Source organism: Silene latifolia, chromosome 8 (genome assembly GCF_048544455.1).
Source record: "Silene latifolia isolate original U9 population chromosome 8, ASM4854445v1, whole genome shotgun sequence".
Lineage (NCBI taxonomy): Eukaryota > Viridiplantae > Streptophyta > Magnoliopsida > Caryophyllales > Caryophyllaceae > Silene > Silene latifolia.
In genome coordinates, this window is record NC_133533.1 from 42,446,121 (window position 1) to 42,463,465 (window position 17,345).

General features: G+C 40.7%; 2 protein-coding genes across 3 annotated transcripts in view; both read right to left on the bottom strand.

Moving 5' to 3' along the window:
• The window catches only part of LOC141594306 (uncharacterized), a 165,925-nt gene that overhangs the window by 146,545 nt on the left and 2,035 nt on the right, over positions 1-17,345 (bottom strand). Inside the window, exons 2-4 of one of the 2 annotated variants that reach the window (XM_074414411.1) lie at positions 16,153-16,581; positions 7,751-8,183; positions 7,473-7,642 (exon numbers count right to left, since the gene is read on the bottom strand). The gene's annotated coding sequence lies outside the window, so the exon portion shown is untranslated. Of the gene's footprint in view, positions 1-6,995; positions 7,643-7,750; positions 8,184-16,152; positions 16,582-17,345 lie in introns of those variants that run through there. The other variant, XM_074414410.1, reaches the window with a different exon arrangement.
• On the bottom strand, positions 7,063-16,325 carry LOC141595091 (uncharacterized). The gene is made up of 4 exons (XM_074415064.1): positions 16,281-16,325; positions 7,751-8,110; positions 7,622-7,642; positions 7,063-7,560 (listed from the first exon to the last, which is right to left on the bottom strand). Exons 1-4 carry the CDS (start codon positions 16,323-16,325, stop codon positions 7,063-7,065), a joined length of 924 nt encoding a protein of 307 aa, XP_074271165.1.

The following is a 17,345-nucleotide window of genomic DNA, read 5'->3' on the forward strand; positions in this document are numbered from 1 at the left end:
TTTACGATTCTAACGATAGGTCACATGCCCAAAACGACCAAGAAATGAGTGAATTATGGCTGTTTTACGAAAACTGGACAGTCTGAGAAATGCGTAGGTACTCGATCGAGTAGGGGTACTCGATCGAGTACGTCGCCATTACTCGATCGAGTGGCCCTGGTAATTTGTTTTACGTGCTTCCGATCTTCACCTACTCGATCGAGTAAGTCACTTACTCGATCGAGTGGCTCAGACTCGATCTAGTGACCCCTGTTTTGGGTCATATGCTTATCTTTTGACTTCGTTGCATATTATGTTTAATTCAAAGATGTTATTTTAATTCTTTATGCATTGTTTTTCAAGTATGTTGGTCTTGATACGTAAGTTACCCAATCTTATGGTGAAGTGAGTGGCACCTGTGGTGAGTAGGAGTTCGGTGGGAGGACATAAGTTATATGTGTTGTGATAGATAGTGGAAAAAGAAAAGGAAGATTGGTATGGTTTATTGAGACATAGAGCATGTTTTGTGAGATGAGATGAGTGATATGTTTGTACGTGGAGTAATGTAAAAGTAAATGAATGTGGGCAAGGGATGATGTGAGTTTATGGAACGTGAGAATGAAAAGATTGAAATGAGGGACGCAAATGGTGGCAGCTTGAGATGTGTAAAGAATCATGGAGGGGGATAGTTAGGAGTCGTGTGGGTTAAGAATATACATAGTGAAAGTTCGTTTTAAAGGGGTTGAGAAGAGTGGTATATAATGAACTTTGTGGAGACATGTCGCGAGGTGGATTTGTAGACAGTGAGTGAGTTTGGGGAGATTTGGTTTATGAAGAGGTGAAACCACTGTGGGATTTCCTTGGGCAATTAACGGTATGAAAGGAATTTTGATTTCTAGAGATGTACAAAGGAGATGCAATTGTCAAACAAGAACGTTGATTCTATGGATGGATTAGTGGCAAGGGTGATTAATGGTATAATCAGAGAATATCTTATGGTAAGAAAGAGTGAGATGATATCGATATGAAATAATGAGATGTGGGTGTTGGAGCAATGAGGAAGTAACCGGAACACTAAAGAGTTAGGTAGAAGGGATAAGGAGTTGAATGGTTAATTGATTTTGTCGAGTGTAAAAGAAAAGAATAAGGGGAGTAAAACTAGGAAAATGTTGACCGGAGTTATGTGACATAAAAGTAAGGAATCGTCGAGATGTATGATACTATCAAGAGTAAGTAAGTTAATGATTATACAGAAGTTTCAGGACAACATGATTAATCATGAGTTTCGAGGAATTAAGGGAGTAAGAAGTTGGTAGAATATCTGCATGATATGAGATTTTGAGTAGAGAGTTAGATGATGACACAATTAAGGATAGTATTGGGAATAATGTTGAGGTAATTTTGTTGATGGATTTGATGCTCGTTATTGGGGATGATAACCAAAGATAGGGAAGAAACGGTGATGTTTAGAGATGAGTGTAAGAAGTTTGATGTACGAACGGTAGTTGTGTGGAGGTGTTGTCGCTAGTGGTTAAGGTTAATGATAAATAGGAAAGATGGCAATTCTAAGAAGGCTGATTTTGTAGAGATTGAATTGATATGTATGGTTGTGAGGAAGTATAAGACATGGTCTTAGGAGGCGGTTTCTCATAGTGAGTGTTAGCTGTATAGTTATGTATGGCATAAGGTGATGGTTATGCGAATGGAAGAATGTGATGAGGGGCTTGCGAGTTAAGCTCGGGCGACAGGTAACCTTTGTTGAGTGGTAACTTACGTGATCAGGATTGACTAGATGGATGTGATTATGGGTCTAAGATGTATATAAATGTTGGTGTGAGGTTGTGACCTCACGAGGAGCGGTATGGTGTGATAGTTATAATGTTATTATCTGAATGTTCTGTAATATATGTTGGACACGGTAATTTAATTGAATGATATTCAAAAAGGTAATAATTTTATTGATTTGGCATGACTGGTTATACTTGTATGTATTCATGATATATGTTATTCCGTGATGTGGTAAGGGGATGATATTCATGAGGTTATTATCTGTTTAATTCATATAATATGTTGCTTTGTGATTTAGTAAAGTGGATTTGAGTAAGTTTTTCTTGTTCGAGAAGTTATGTTGAGTCAGTACTTATGGGATTGTGTAATTGTGATGACTATCGATGTGGTTGTGATGCCTCGGGTGGTGATCCGGGCACGATATTTAGTGTTGTAATGCGGGTATTTTCGCACTGCGGTGTGGCTGTTGGTGGCGGTGTTGTGATGCCGTCACCGGTTGTGGTGGAGTAGGCGGGATGATTATGATACGAGTTTTCGAAAGTACATACCAGTTATACATAGATTGTTGTTTTGTTTGTTGTTGTTTCCTGTGAGTTTCAGTTTGGAGAGATAGACTGTTGTTTTGTTTGCTGATGTTTCTTACAAGTTTCAGTTTGAGAATGAGGGTAGAGTATGATATAAATAGAGTTGTATATGTTTTCGTTGTTGTCATGGTATAGTGATATTCTGTTGATGGGACACGGTTGTGAGAAGTTGTTACAATAATTTTGATCTTGTTCTAGATAAGGCTTTAGTGGACATGGTAAGGGCAAGTGATTTGTAAAACATGTGTGGTAATGACCTGAAAGATGCAGGTGGTTCATAATCCTTTGTTGAGATAGTGAGTGTAGGGTGTTGGGGGAATTAGTGTCATGTTAAGTTATGTATGAGTTTTGAGGTAATGAAGGAAAGAACTTGAGGATCTAGTGTGAGTGTACGTAACGAGTGTGGATCGTGAGTTATGCTTTTGGGAGATAGGTGCTTTACATAGAGAGGTATGTTGTTTTGCAATAATAATGGAGAGTTAATATGGTGATTTTGCTACGAGTTTTATGGTATAGGTTAGGTGGTGTACCGAATGAGTTGAGTTATGAGAAATGTTTAAGTAAGAGAGCCTTGGATATATGCACGGCGAGTGTTTAGATTATAGGTGGTTATCTTCGACATGCGGTGGTGATGAGGATAATGAGACGATATAGCTAGGATTTAGTATAAGTGAGTTACGAGGACGTAACATTTGCCTTAAGAGGAGTAGGATGCGATAAAAGAGAGTTTCATGGTTGTGCATGTTGTAATATAATTGGAAGTAGAGTGTTAGCGTAGCGTAAATGAGGGATTTGTTTTGTGGATGATACTTATAAAAGGCCATGGTCGTGCTTGTAGTAGTGTGATGCTTCAGAGTGTGAGAATATTTTATATAATGTTGACAGTTGGAGGATGGTGTTATGAGTCTGAGTAAACTTCGAGGACGAAGTTCCTTTTAAGGGTGGTAGAATGTAACATTCCGTTTGATGTTATGGGTATTTTGATTTTGGATTGGCTCTGGATGATATATTACGGAGCTAGTTGGTAGTGTATGGAGTTAGTGTTGAGAGAGATATAATGGAGTTGATACGATATCGTGAGCCATGTTGTGGAGGTAGGAATAGTTAGTGGAGTTGGTGTTACGAGTTCATGTTTGGGTTGGAGTTTTGTTTTGAGTTCTTAGTCACGTTGTTGTGTCTTGATCGAGTTAGTATGTTTGTTTTTTAGTATGGGTTGAACTTCGAGGACGAAGTTCTTTTTAAGGAGGGAAGACTGTAATACTACGGATTTATGAGTCTCTGGGTACTCTATCGAGTAGGCCTTACTCTGTCGAGTAAGGGTGAGTTGCGATTTAAAATAGTTTCTGACCTGTTGGGTACTCGATCGAGTAACGTGGGTACTCGATCGAGTAAGAGGGCACTCGATCGAGTACCTTAGATACTCGATCGAGTAGCCGGTTTACGGGGGATGTTTTGTCGGGTTTTGTTAAATGATGCGGGATAAGTATAAAAGGTTGTCCGTCACTTTTCTTAGTTTCTTTTATCTTTTCTAAAACCTAAGTGAGGAGAAAAGGAGTTACGTAGTTTGTCTGCCATCGCATCATTAGCAAATCCCGGAGCTTGGAAGGTCGGATTCTACCTTTCTTTATATCGTTGTGATCCTTGCGTCGAGGGTAAGATCTATGTACCGTTTTTATAGTTTTTCCTTAAAGTTGGTTAAACCCTAATATGGGGATTTGGGGGTTTTGTTGTAGATTATGATTGGTAGTGATTATGTGTATGTATGATAGGAGGAGGATTTGTAGAAGAGGCTTTTTGATACAGCTGTTGAGACCGTCTGATAGTTGTGCTTTCCAGGTAGGATTTCCTACTCAGTATTAGTCCCATAATGGGATGATTGTTGATGTGTTGAGATTGATTGCTTGATATAGTAATTGTATTGTGACGGTCGTGATTGTGATTGTGATTGTGATTGTGATTGTTGTCTGTGGTTCTCGAGGCGTGTCCTCGGCTGAGTGGGGTCACTTGCGGGAGTGGCTTCACGCCCTAGTTTCGCCTTCTGTGGAACCCGCCACAGAAGGGATGTGCACATTAATAGACAGGGTTATCGCTCACTATGTGGAGCGGGGAATTGGTGGGTACGGCTGCGGTCCCCCACTGGCAGGACTGGTCCAGTGGACAGTTAATGATTGAGATGATTGGAATTGATTGGTTGTGTGGGTGATAGTTAAGCTGTCTGTTTATCTTATTGTTGATATATATATTGATTTGTGTGATTAGTACTGACCCCGGTTGTTGTTTTGTAAACCTGCGGTGATCCATTCGGGGATGGTGAGTAGATATTGAGCAGGTATGATATGAGTACTGGGATAGCTGAGATTGCCACGACATGATGATAGGAGTCTTCCGCTGTAGCTTATTAGTTTATTTACATTTCAGTTAGAACAGTCAGTTTGAGAACATGTATTACACTTTTGGTTTGGTTTTGAGAATTGTAACTCTTCACTAAGTATTTATATTTAAACGTTGTTTCTTCATTGTTTATTTGATTATCATTGCCTCGGGTAACCGAGATGGTAGCATCCTTATACCTGAGTGGTCCTGGTAAGGCACTTGGAGTATGGGGGTGTTACAGTATTTATTTCTTCAGAATTCCGGCTATAATACAAACATGCGACAAATTCCGGCTTAGAACAAATACTATGAAATAATTTTATACATTCCGAATAAATGAAATTAATGGCATATAAGCGGAATGAATTACAAATCGGAATAAATGAAACTAATTACAAATAAATGAATTACATAATTTTTTTTAAAAAAATAAATAATAATAAAATTACATAATTACGAGAAGGAATTACATTTAATTACGGGATTGAATTACATATAATGCGAATAATTTACATGCATAATTTTTAAAAACTAGATAGTACGATATATTTTTTTTTAAAAAAAATATCCTTTGTTATTTCCTCTTGAACCATTGCATTTGAACACGTATTTGTAACAAGTTTAAACATTAATTATGTAGATCACTTATTTAGACCAACTAGATAAGTACAATAGAAATACAAAAAAAAAAAATACATCCAAAAACATTAATACCGGCCCAAATACATACCCGTGCAATTTTGCACGAGTTTAAAACTAGTTGATCTTTGATTTCATGAATTCAGGTAACTTTTTTTTTTGCATCCTTTTTGCCCTCTCTTTCTTATCTCATATTTCAATATTTTCTTTGTCTCCTCAATTTGCAGAGAAATGTGGCAAAAACCCCCAAAATTGAATTTAGGGTTTCATGAAATATGATTATTTTTTGTTATTTACATAAATGTCCAACACTGGTAACTCTTCAAACTACTCAAGAAGTCGAGGAAGGTGTGGATGTGGCGCGCCTTTGGTTTTAATGACATCATGGACAAAAGACAATCCGGGAAGACGTTTTTGGGGTTGCAAATTTTACAACAGAGTGGCTGGTTTTCATGGTTGTGGTTATTTCAGATGGTGTGACGAGTCCCAGAATGAATGGCAGAAAGATGTTATCAAACAATTGATAATGGATAAGAAAATATTAGAACTTGAGAATAATATGTTAAAGACGGAAAGTAGACATTTGGAAGAACAGACAAAGAAGTTAAAGGAGGAGATCGAGCTACTGAAGGAAAATTTAGTTGACAATAAAGTTAGTCCTAAGGTGAAGAAATTATCAAAGAGTATTTGCATCTTTGTTCTTGTTTGCCTTATGGCAATTGTTGTCAGTTTAGTTGCTCATGTTTGATAACGTAGTAGTATCAACTGGCATGTGTCGTGTTTTCTAGGTAGTATCAAGTATTAGCCTTATGGCATGTAAAATCCTTTTGTGCAATGAAAAGTGAGAAGTTTGTTTCCAATTCAAGATGTGCTCAAACATTCATATTTCGTTCCAATTCAAAGTTGTTCAAAAATAACAAAGCATAACACGAAGTATCTTCAAGTCTAACAACACATAGTCTTAAGTAGAACAATATAGTCTTAAGTAGAACAACATAGTTTTACAACATAGTCTTAAGTAGAACAACAAAGTCTTAAATAGAATAACATAGTCTTACAACATAGTCTTAAGTAGAACAACATAGTCTTAAGTAGAACAACAATAGAACAACCAAGTAATAGTCTTAAGTAAACAACAATTGAACACCTAGTAATATTTAGTCATCTATGATATTGACACTTGCTTGACTTTCTCTTATAACACTTGACTGCCCCTGCACCATTGATGCGGCCAATTCCTTTTGCGCTTTCCTGCTTGCAATATTATCTTTGATCTTCTTTGACCACTCTGATGTGCTCTTTGCTCGGCTAACCCTTGGTGCTTGTTCATTTTGGGATACATTTTGGTTAGTGGTCTTTGGAGGATTCTTACATGTTTTTGTGTTATGACCAAGAACACCACAATTTCCACAAGCCCTTTGCCTTATAGGCCTTTTCACTTTCTGATTGCTTGTCCCTTCACCAGCCTCTTTCTTCCTTTTTTTATGACTTGGCCTTCCTGGTAGTTTTCTATAAGGGGGTGGCAGTGGATCATCTACTCCAGTGACTTGTTCCCATTGCTTCATACCAGGCATGGGGGAAATGGATGGTGCATAGGCAGCTTCATAAGTTGTTCTTGAATATGCTTCATGGACATAGTTCTTTGGGTTTCCTCTATTCTTGACTATACAAGCCATTGCATGTACACATGGGAGACCTGTCAACTCCCAATGGTAGCAACTGCAAGTTCTTTCCTTAATATTGCTTCATGTTGATCACTTCTATGTTCAACCTCATATTCATCAGCTTGTGACTCAAAAACTGTACCCAACCTTGCTTCCGCAACAAACCACTCCAAGTACTTCTTCACATAAGGCATTTGTGTACCTTCCCAAGTCTTTAAACCTTCTCTTTTTTGATAATGTCTTTTCATGACGTACCTTCTAATCCACTCCATATGTGTTAAAATTGGTTTATCCCTAGCATCTTTTAAAGTTGCATTGAAGGACTCACACATGTTTTTGAGTAACATGTTGGACTTGCAGTTGGGGGAGAATGCGTGCCTAGACCAGTGTTGTGGGGGGATGGCAGTCAGGTAGTCATATGCTGCTTGTGACAAAAACTTCATACCTTCCATGTTTCTTTTAAACTGAGCTTTTGTAGTGCATCTGGCCGCACTCCAAAAGGCATCCTTGTACACTTGCCCTGTGAATTGCAGCTTAAAGTTTGCCCAAATATGTCGCACACAAAATTTCAGCCTCAGCTTTTGGAGTCACTACCTTGAATGCATCTAGTAGCCCCTACAACAAAATAGTTAAGTAACACATAGTTGTTATAACTCCAGCAAAACAATACAACTGTAAGTTAATAAACAACTAGCAAACAAAAGAGTATACAATAATACATACCTTCTGTCTATCTGACATGAAGGTTAAGCCATCACCATCTTCCTTTTCCAAATCTTCAACTAGCAATTTCAAGAACCAACTCCGTGTTTCCCCATTCTCAACTTCAACAACTGCCCACGCAATGGGGTAAATATTATTGTTCCCATCCTTACCAACTGCCACCAAGCACATACATAGATAAGCTCCTTTCAAATGACATCCATCAACACCAACTAAAGGTCGGCAACCAGCTAAGAAGCCATCTTTCAGTGCCTTAAAACACAGGTACATCCTTTGGAAAATAGGAGGAGGTCTTTCAATATTATCAACAAGTACAATGGCAGTAGAACCATGATTATACTGCCTAATTGCAGCCACATACTGTCATACCCTCGCATATTGTTCAGCTCCATCACCATATATAGTCAACTTGGCTCTTGCTCTTGCTAGCCAACTGTAATACTCCGTATTTATGAGTCTCTGGGTACTCTATTGAGTAGGCCTTACTCTGTCGAGTAAGGGTGAGTTGCGTTTTAAAATAGTTTCTGACCTGTTGGGTACTCGATCGAGTAACGTGGGTACTCGATCGAGTAAGGGGGCACTCGATCGAGTACCTTAGGTACTCGATCGAGTAGCCGGTTTACGGGGAGTTATTTCTCGGGTTTTGTTAATTATGCGATTAAGGTATATAACCTTTTTCCGTCATTGTTCTTAAACACTTTTCAAAACCTAAATTACTGTCAAGAGAGAAAGCAAAGTACGTTCATCACTTTAATCGCATTGTTAGCAAATCCCGGAGTCTGGAAGGTCGGTTTTCATCTTTCGTTATACCGTTGAGATCCTTGCGTCGAGGGTAAGATCTATGTACCGTTTTTATAGTTTTTCCTTAAACTTGGTTAAACCCTAATAAGGGGATTTGGGGGTTTTGATGTAGTTTATGATTGGTAGTAATTATGTGTATGTATGATAGGAGGAGGTTTTGTAGAAGAGGCTTTTTGATACAGCTGTTGAGACCGTCTGATAGTTGTGCTTTCCAGGTAGGATTTCCTACTCAGTATTAGTCCCATAATGAGATGATTGTTGATGTGTTGAGATTGATTGTTTAATATCGTAATTGTATTGTGACGGCTGTGATTGTGATTGGTTGTCTTTGGTTCTCGAGATGCGTTCTCGGCTGAGTGGAGTCACTTGCGGGAGTGGCTTCACGCCCTAGTTTTGCCCTTCGTGGAACCCGCCACGGAAGGGGATGTGCACAATAATGAACAGGGAAATCGCTCAATATGAGGAGCGGGGATTTGGTGGGTACGGCTGCGGTCCCCCCGGCGGGCGGGTCCAAAGTGGACGATCGGTGATTGAGATTGATGGGACTGGTGTGGTTGTGTGTGTGACGGTGTGAATATCTGTTTATCGTATTGTTGATATATATATATAGATTGTGTGATTAGTACTGACCCCGTGTTGTTGTTTGTAAAACCTGCGGTGATCCATTCGGGGATGGTGAGCAGTAATTGAGCAGGTTTGAGTTGAGTCACATGGGATTGCTGGGATGTGCCACTGTCTGATGATAGAAGTCTTCCGCTGTAGCTTAGTAGTTTAATAAACTTTGCATTTAGTTAATTAGACAGTTGGTTTGAGAACTTGTACCCGTATTTTGGGATTTGACTTTGGATTGTACTTTTCACTAAAGTTATACTATTAAATGTTGTTTCGTTATTGTCTTATGATTATCATGCCTCGGTTAACCGAGATGGTAGCATCCTTATACCTGAGTGGTCCTGGTAAGGCACTTGGAGTATGGGGGTGTTACAAATGGTATCAGAGCGACGATCCTGAAACTTGTAACCAATAAATCCAATGAATATAGGGAGTCGATTAAAATGAACCCGGGGTAAAGGTTGTAGGAGCTAATGCAAAGGCTTGGGAGACGTCCTGAAGTCGCGAACTTGCCCTACAATTTTGAACCGGTCACATGGGGGGTGTATGTCAAGGTCGTATGCGTTGTTTGTTAGCTTGTGTGTGAATGTGATGAAGTACCTAGGGCTACTCGGTCGAGTATGTTAGAGGTCAGAAGGTCTGTTTGGGGTCTGGAGTCGGGGCACTCGATCGAGTATAGTGGGCACTCGATCGAGTAGCCTGTTACTCGATCGAGCAGGTTTAGGCACTCGATCGAGTAGGGCCTGGGCAGCTTGTTTTCGTGTTTTGAGGTTTAGGCGCGTATGTTTATATCCACCCCTTTTCTGATATAGTTTCAAGATGCCGCCCAAGAAGAATGCTTTGTATGCGAGAGCTGAGCTTATGAACATAGATGATATCGTTAAGATGTTGGAGCATCAGGATGCTCTTACGGAGGCTTTAAAGACTGTGGGAAAGGATAAGGGTAAGGATAAGGAGAAGGAGGTTGATCACTCTAAAATCAGCCTCTATATAGCGAGGTTTAACCCGAAAGAGTACAAGGGGGTTGGGGAGCCTAACCTTCTTGATAACTGGCATAGAGAGATGGAGAACATACTAGATTTGGTTCACTGTCCTGATGAGATGAGAGTAAAACAAGTTGCGTTCTACCTGAGGGAAGCGGCTGGCAAGTGGTGGGATACAGTGAAAGTGAGTGCTAAGGAGTTGTATGCGAACCAAGGTTTACCTGCTATACCTTGGGAAGAGTTTCGTAAGGCTATGAGAAAAGAGTTTGTAACGGAGCATGTGAGGAGTAAGTTGAGAGAGGAGTTCGATGGGTTTAAGATGACATCTGACATGTCTGTGGCCGAGTACTACAGGCAGTTCAATGAGAAGTCTAGGTATGCTGAGGATATGGGTTTGAGTGAGGAGAATCTGGCGCTGAGGTTTGAGAGGGGATTGACCCCTAAGGTCATGGAGAAGCTACCTGTGGGAGTCCTTACTGACGTCAAGGAAGCTTATGAGAGGGCTGGGAGAGCTGAGAGGTTGGTAGAGATGGCTCAGGAGAGAGTGGGTGTTGAGAAAAGAAAGTCTGAGAGTGAGGGTGGTGGCCAATCTAGTCACAAGAAAGGCAACCACAATCAAACTAGAGGGTTTTCTTCTGGGTCAGGGTTCAGTGCTGGGGCTTCCTTTGGGCTTGGCCGTGGGAGTGTTAGTGGGAGTTGGGGAACGACCTGCTACAGTTGTGGTGGTGTAGGCCACAAGAGACATGAGTGCACGAGTGCACCTGGGACTTTCCAGAGACCTGCTCAGAGCTATGCGAGCAATAGACCGACTGGATCGTGGTCTAACCGGGGAAGTCAGAGCTATCAAGGTGGAGGTAACCGCAACAGCGGTAATTCTTATCAGAAACCACCAACGAACAACAACAACAATCAAGGGCCGGGTGCTAAGCCGACCACATCAGCTAGTACTGTTCAGGGAGGTGGACAGAAGACCAGTGGAAAGTTGTTCATGATGGAGAAGAAAGCAGCTGAAGATGATGCACACGTTATCACTGGTACTTTTCTTGTTAACGGTATTCATACCTTTGTTTTGTTTGATTCGGGGGCGTCTCAGTCGTTTGTATCTTCGAGTCATGTTCAACGGTTGGGTTTGAGAGTATATGAGTCTGTTAGTGAGAAAGTTTTTATACCTTCGGGTGAGTCTGTATCATGTGGGAGGTTATATAGGGATGTACCTATGATAGTTGGGTAAGTTGATCTACCTGTAGACTTGCTAGAGTTTCCTTTTAACGGTTTTGAGATGATAGTTGGGATGGATTGGCTGGGAAAGTATAAAGCTAAGATAGATTGTCATCAAAAGAAAGTAACGTTGAGGGGTCCTAAGGGTGTTAGTGTGTCTTATCGTGGGTTTCTAGTCAAACCCAAAGTTAAGTTGATTGCAGCTGTTACCTTGAAGTCTTATCTGAGGAAGGGATGTCCTTTGATCTTGTGCCATGTGAGAGATGACCGGATAGAGAGTCCGACAGTTGATCAGATACCAGTAGTGGGAGAGTTTGAGGATGTGTTTCCAGAGAAGATTCCGGGGTTGCCACCGAGGAGAGAGATAGATTTCACAGTTGAGTTGAAACCGGGGATGGGGCCAATCTCTAAAGCACCGTACCGGATGGGTCCTAAGGAGATGGAGGAGCTTAGGAAGCAGTTAGATGATCTGATAGAGAAGGGATACATTAGACCAAGTGTATCGCCGTGGGGTGCACCAGTTCTTTTTGTGAAGAAGAAAGATAGGAGTTTGAGGTTGTGCATAGACTATAGGGAGCTGAACCGAGTTACAGTGAAGAACAAGTATCCTTTGCCAAGGATAGATGACTTGTTTGATCAGTTGAGTGGTGCATCAGTCTTTTCCAAGATTGATTTGAGGTCGGGGTACCATCAGATGAAGATTAGAGAAGTGGACATACCGAAGACAACTTTCACGTCGAGGTATGACCATTATGAGTATGTGGTGATGCCGTTTGGGTTATCTAATGCACCGGCAGTGTTTATGGATTTGATGAATAGGATCTTCAGACAGTTTTTGGACAAGTTTGTGGTGGTATTTATCAATGACATCTTAGTCTACTCTAAGACTAAGGAGGAGCATGAGGAGCATCTGAGGATTGTGTTGCAGACTTTGAGGGAGCATAAGTTATATGCTAAGCTGTCCAAGTTTGAGTTCTGGTTAGAGAAAGTTGCTTTTCTGGGGCATGTGATCTCTAAGGATGGGGTAGCTGTGGATCCGGCACAGATTGAGGCAGTGACAAAGTGGGAAGCACCAAAGAATGTTGTTGAGATCAGGAGTTTTCTGGGTTTAGCTGGGTACTACAGACGGTTTGTGAAAGATTTCTCCAAGATGGCTAGACCTATGACAGCGTTGATGAGAAAAGAGAACAGGTTTCGTTGGGATGAGAGTTGTGAGACGGCGTTCCAAACATTAAAGGAGCGTTTGACCACAGCTCCTATCTTAGCATTACTTGAGGGGACTGAGAACTTTGAGGTTTATACAGATGCCTCAAAGAATGGGTTGGGGTGTGTGTTGATGCAGAACGGTAAGGTGATTGCCTATGCTTCTAGGCAATTGAAGCCTTATGAGGAGAACTACCCTACTCATGATCTGGAGTTGGGTGCAATGGTGTTTTCTCTCAATATATGGAGACATTACCTTTATGAAGCAATCTTTAAGGTATTTTCTGATCACAAGAGTCTCAAGTACATTTTCACTCAAAAGGAGCTGAACATGAGACAGAGGAGGTGGATGGAGCTGATTGGCGATTATGACATGGAAATTATCTACCATGAAGGGAAAGCCAATGTTGTTGCAGATGCTTTGAGTAGAAAGAGTGTACATTCTTTGTGTACAGCTCTATCTTTCATGAGGTTGAGAGATGAGGTAGCGAGGTTTGGGATACATATGATGCAGAGAGGGGATACCATGGAAGATTTGACAGTGCAGCCTGATCTTTATGATGATATTCGAGGTAAACAGGCGTTGGATCCTAAGATGGTTGAGTGGAGAGCTGGAGTAGAGAAAGCGATAGTGTCTCGATTCTCTATTCATACAGATGGTAGTTTGAGATTTGACGGTAGGTGGTGTGTCCCTAATGATGAGGAGCTGAAAAAGACAATCATGACAGAGGCACATTGCACACCATATTCAGTACACCCAGGTGGTGACAAGTTGTATAAGGATTTAAAGAACGCGTTTTGGTGGCCTGGGATGAAGAAAGAGACAGCTGAGTTTGTGGCCCGTTGTTTGACATGCCAGAGAGTTAAAGGGGAACAGCGACGACCACAAGGTAAGATTCAGTCTTTAACAGTACCTGAGTGGAAGTGGGAGTCCATTTCTATGGATTTTATCGTGGGTTTGCCAAAGAGTCAACAGGGTATGTAACAACATGATTTGGGTAATAGTGGATCGACTGACAAAGTCAGCTCACTTTGTTCCAATGAAAGATATATGGACTAAAGCACAATTGGCCATGGCATATCGAAAGAACGTGCTTAAGTTACATGGAGTCCCTAAGGACATAGTGTCTGACAGAGATGCGAGATTTATATCAAGGTTTTGGAAAGAGTTGAAGGAATCGTTGGGAACAACTTTGAAGATGAGTACAGCTTTTCATCCTGCGACGGACGGTCAGACTGAGAGGACGATCAAAACTCTTGAGGATATGTTACGAGCTTGTGTGATGGATTTTGGTGGTAGCTGGGAACAGAGGTTGGATTTAATAGAGTTTTCTTACAACAACAGCTATCACACTAATATTGGTATGGCACCGTTTGAGGCTTTGTATGGGAGGAGGTGTAGGAGTCCGATTTGTTGGGACGATAGTCTTTGAGGCAAAGGGTTTTAGGACCAGAGATGGTACATGAGATGGTTGAACAGTTTAAGATGATCGGGAAACGGATGAGAGCACTCGGGATAGGCAAAAGAGTTATGCAGATCTACATCGTCGGGATATAGAGTTTCAGGTTGGGGACAAGGTTCTTCTGAAAGTGTCTCCTATGCGTGGGGTTATGAGATTTGGGAAGAAAGGCAAGATGAGTCAGAAGTTTATCGGGCCTTATGAGATCTTGGAGCGAGTTGGGGAAGTTGCATATCGTCTGGCTTTACCAGCTTAGAGAGAGTGCATAATGTGTTTCATGTATCGCAGCTGCGAAAGTATGTGAGTGACCCGTCACATATGTTAGAGGCAGAGAGCTTAGAGCTAGATGAGTCCTTATCATATCTGGAGGTGCCTAAGCAGATTCTTGACCGAAAGGTTAGGAAGACTAGGAGTGGTGAGACAGTTTTGCTTAAGATCCTTTGGTCTAACCACGAGACTGAGGAAGCGACATGGGAACCAGAGGAAGCTATGAAAGAGCGTTACCCTTTTCTTTTTGATCAGGTATGTATGGTTACGGGGACGTAACCTTGTTTCTTTTGGGGGGTAGGAGATTATCGCGAAGAGTTTTTAAGAGTTTTATACCCCTTTTTGTATGTTGTGTCGGTATGTTTGTCGGGATGAGTTGAGTTAGTAACATGTTTTATGTTGAGTTTGGTTTTGGTTGTTGAGTCGGGAGTGTCGTGGGTGTATCTTTGTTTTGTTGTGGTTTGAACTTCGGGGACGAAGTTCTTTTTAAGGAGGGAAGACTGTAATACTCCGTATTTATGAGTCTCTGGGTACTCTATCGAGTAGGCCTTACTCTGTCGAGTAAGGGTGAGTTGCGTTTTAAAATAGTTTCTGACCTGTTGGGTACTCGATCGAGTAACGTGGGTACTCGATCGAGTAAGGGGGCACTCGATCGAGTACCTTAGCTACTCGATCGAGTAGCCGGTTTACGGGGAGTTATTTCTCGGGTTTTATTAATTATGCGATTAAGGTATATAACCTTTTTCCGTCATTGTTCTTAAACACTTTTCAAAACCTAAATTACTGTCAAGAAAGAAAGCAAAGTACGTTCATCACTTTAATCGCATTGTTAGCAAATCCCGGAGTCTGGAAGGTCGGTTTTCATCTTTCGTTATACCGTTGAGATCCTTGCGTCGAGGGTAAGATCTATGTACCGTTTTTATATTTTTTCCTTAAAGTTGGTTAAACCCTAATAAGGGGATTTGGGGGTTTTGATGTAGTTTATGATTGGTAGTAATTACGTGTATGTATGATAGGAGGAGGTTTTGTAGAAGAGGCTTTTTGATACAGCTGTTGAGACCGTCTGATAGTTGTGCTTTCCAGGTAGGATTTCCTACTCAGTATTAGTCCCATAATGAGATGATTGTTGATGTGTTGAGATTGATTGTTTAATATCGTAATTGTATTGTGACGGCTGTGATTGTGATTGGTTGTCTTTGGTTCTCGAGATGCGTTCTCGGCTGAGTGGAGTCACTTGCGGGAGTGGCTTCACGCCCTAGTTTCGCCCTTCGTGGAACCCGCCACGGAAGGGGATGTGCACATTAATGAACAGGGAAATCGCTCAATATGAGGAGCGGGGATTTGGTGGGTACGGCTGCGGTCCCACACATCGGCGGCTCGGTCCAAAGGACGATCGGTGATTGAGATTGATGGGACCGGTGTGGTTGTGTGTGTGACGGTGTGAATATCTCATTTATCGTATTGTTGATATATATATATAGATTGTGTGATTAGTACTGACCCCGTGTTGTTGTTTGTAAAACCTGCGGTGATCCATTCGGTGATGGTGAGCAGTAATTGAGCAGGTTTGAGTTGAGTCACATGGGATTGTTGGGATGTGCCACTGTCTGACGATAGAAGTCTTCCGCTGTAGCTTAGTAGTTTAATAAACTTTGCATTTAGTTAATTAGACAGTTGGTTTGAGAACTTGTACCCGTATTTTGGGATTTGACTTTGGATTGTATTTTTCACTAAAGTTATACTATTAAATGTTGTTTCGTTATTGTCTTATGATTATCATGCCTCGGGTAACCGAGATGATAGCATCCTTATACCTGAGTGGTCCTGGTAAGACACTTGGAGTATGGGGGTGTTACACCAACACACACCATACTTAACTTCTATACCTAAGTCCCTGTATACACGCCTCTGAAAAGCACTCAACTTCCAGGAAGGGTTCTCCCTCCAATCTTCAAGATACCTCTCACCTAGGTACTCGGAGCTTACCTTACTAGTGTAACCAGTAAATTCACATGTATGCCTAAGATTCATGGTTGAAATTTCCCAAAATTCTTCCCTATCTTTTTTTGTTGCATATATCCTAAATTGACACCAATTTTTTTTTGGACACTTACAACCCATAAACTTGCACCTCACATTATTGAATTCACAAGAACACCTATTTCTGCAATAAACTGACACTCTATCTCTTGCACTATGTAAGTAGTAAAAATCATACCGATTATCAATTGAATGATACACAAATGCCTTTCTCATAACATCTGCATCTGAAAATTTAAGACCAACGCTACTACAAATACAGGCTATAACAACGGTTAAAAACCGTTGTTATATAAAAAAGTGAACGTTGTTAAAGCGTCCGTTGTAAAAGGTTTTAACAACGGTTGGTTTTCTTAAGGAACCCGTTGTTAAAACTATTAACAACGGTTTTAAATATAAAAACCCGTTGTGGAAATTGTGACTCAATTTTGGTGGGAAAGTTATAAGAACGGTTGTAATATACAAAACCGTTGTTATAACTAAAGACAACGGGTTGTTTCTCAATAAACGTTGTTTGTTTTAAAAAAAAATTAAATATTACTAGATGCATGCATAATTACGGCCTGTTATAATTCTGATGCATGCATTATTACTGCCATCCCTGTGCATATGAATGGACAATATGGAATGAGAAGGGTTATAATAAGATTTGAAGCAGCAAAGAGAGATATGATGATGATTATGGCACAACTTCCTAACATATATATTAATTAAAACACAACTCAAACCACACATTACTTAGTATAAATACATGCATTATCTCAACTAACATTCCATTATCTCACTATATATCTCCAAACCCTAACTGCTAAAACAAACTCCAAATAAACCCTAATTAATCTTTCAAACAAACTCCAAACTTCATCAACAAAATGAATGATATCATCATTAAGACTCTTACTATGATCGAGAACAACAACAGGTTTATCCGCCGGTTGCTCCACATTGAGGACAGTTTCAGGAGCTACTTTGTGGATGCTCGATCCGTACTGAAGGACGCCAAAAAGGATG

Coding starts and splice junctions, on each gene's coding strand:
- LOC141595091 (XM_074415064.1), bottom strand. CDS start 16,325: ATGAATCTTAGGCATACATGTGAATTTACTGGTTACACTAGTAAG. Junction 8,111..16,280: donor TTACTGGTTACACTAGTAAG/GTAAGCTCCGAG, acceptor AGGGTATGACAG/TATGTGGCTGCAATTAGGCA. Junction 7,561..7,621: donor GGCTACTAGATGCATTCAAG/GTAGTGACTCCA, acceptor GCAAACTTTAAG/CTGCAATTCACAGGGCAAGT.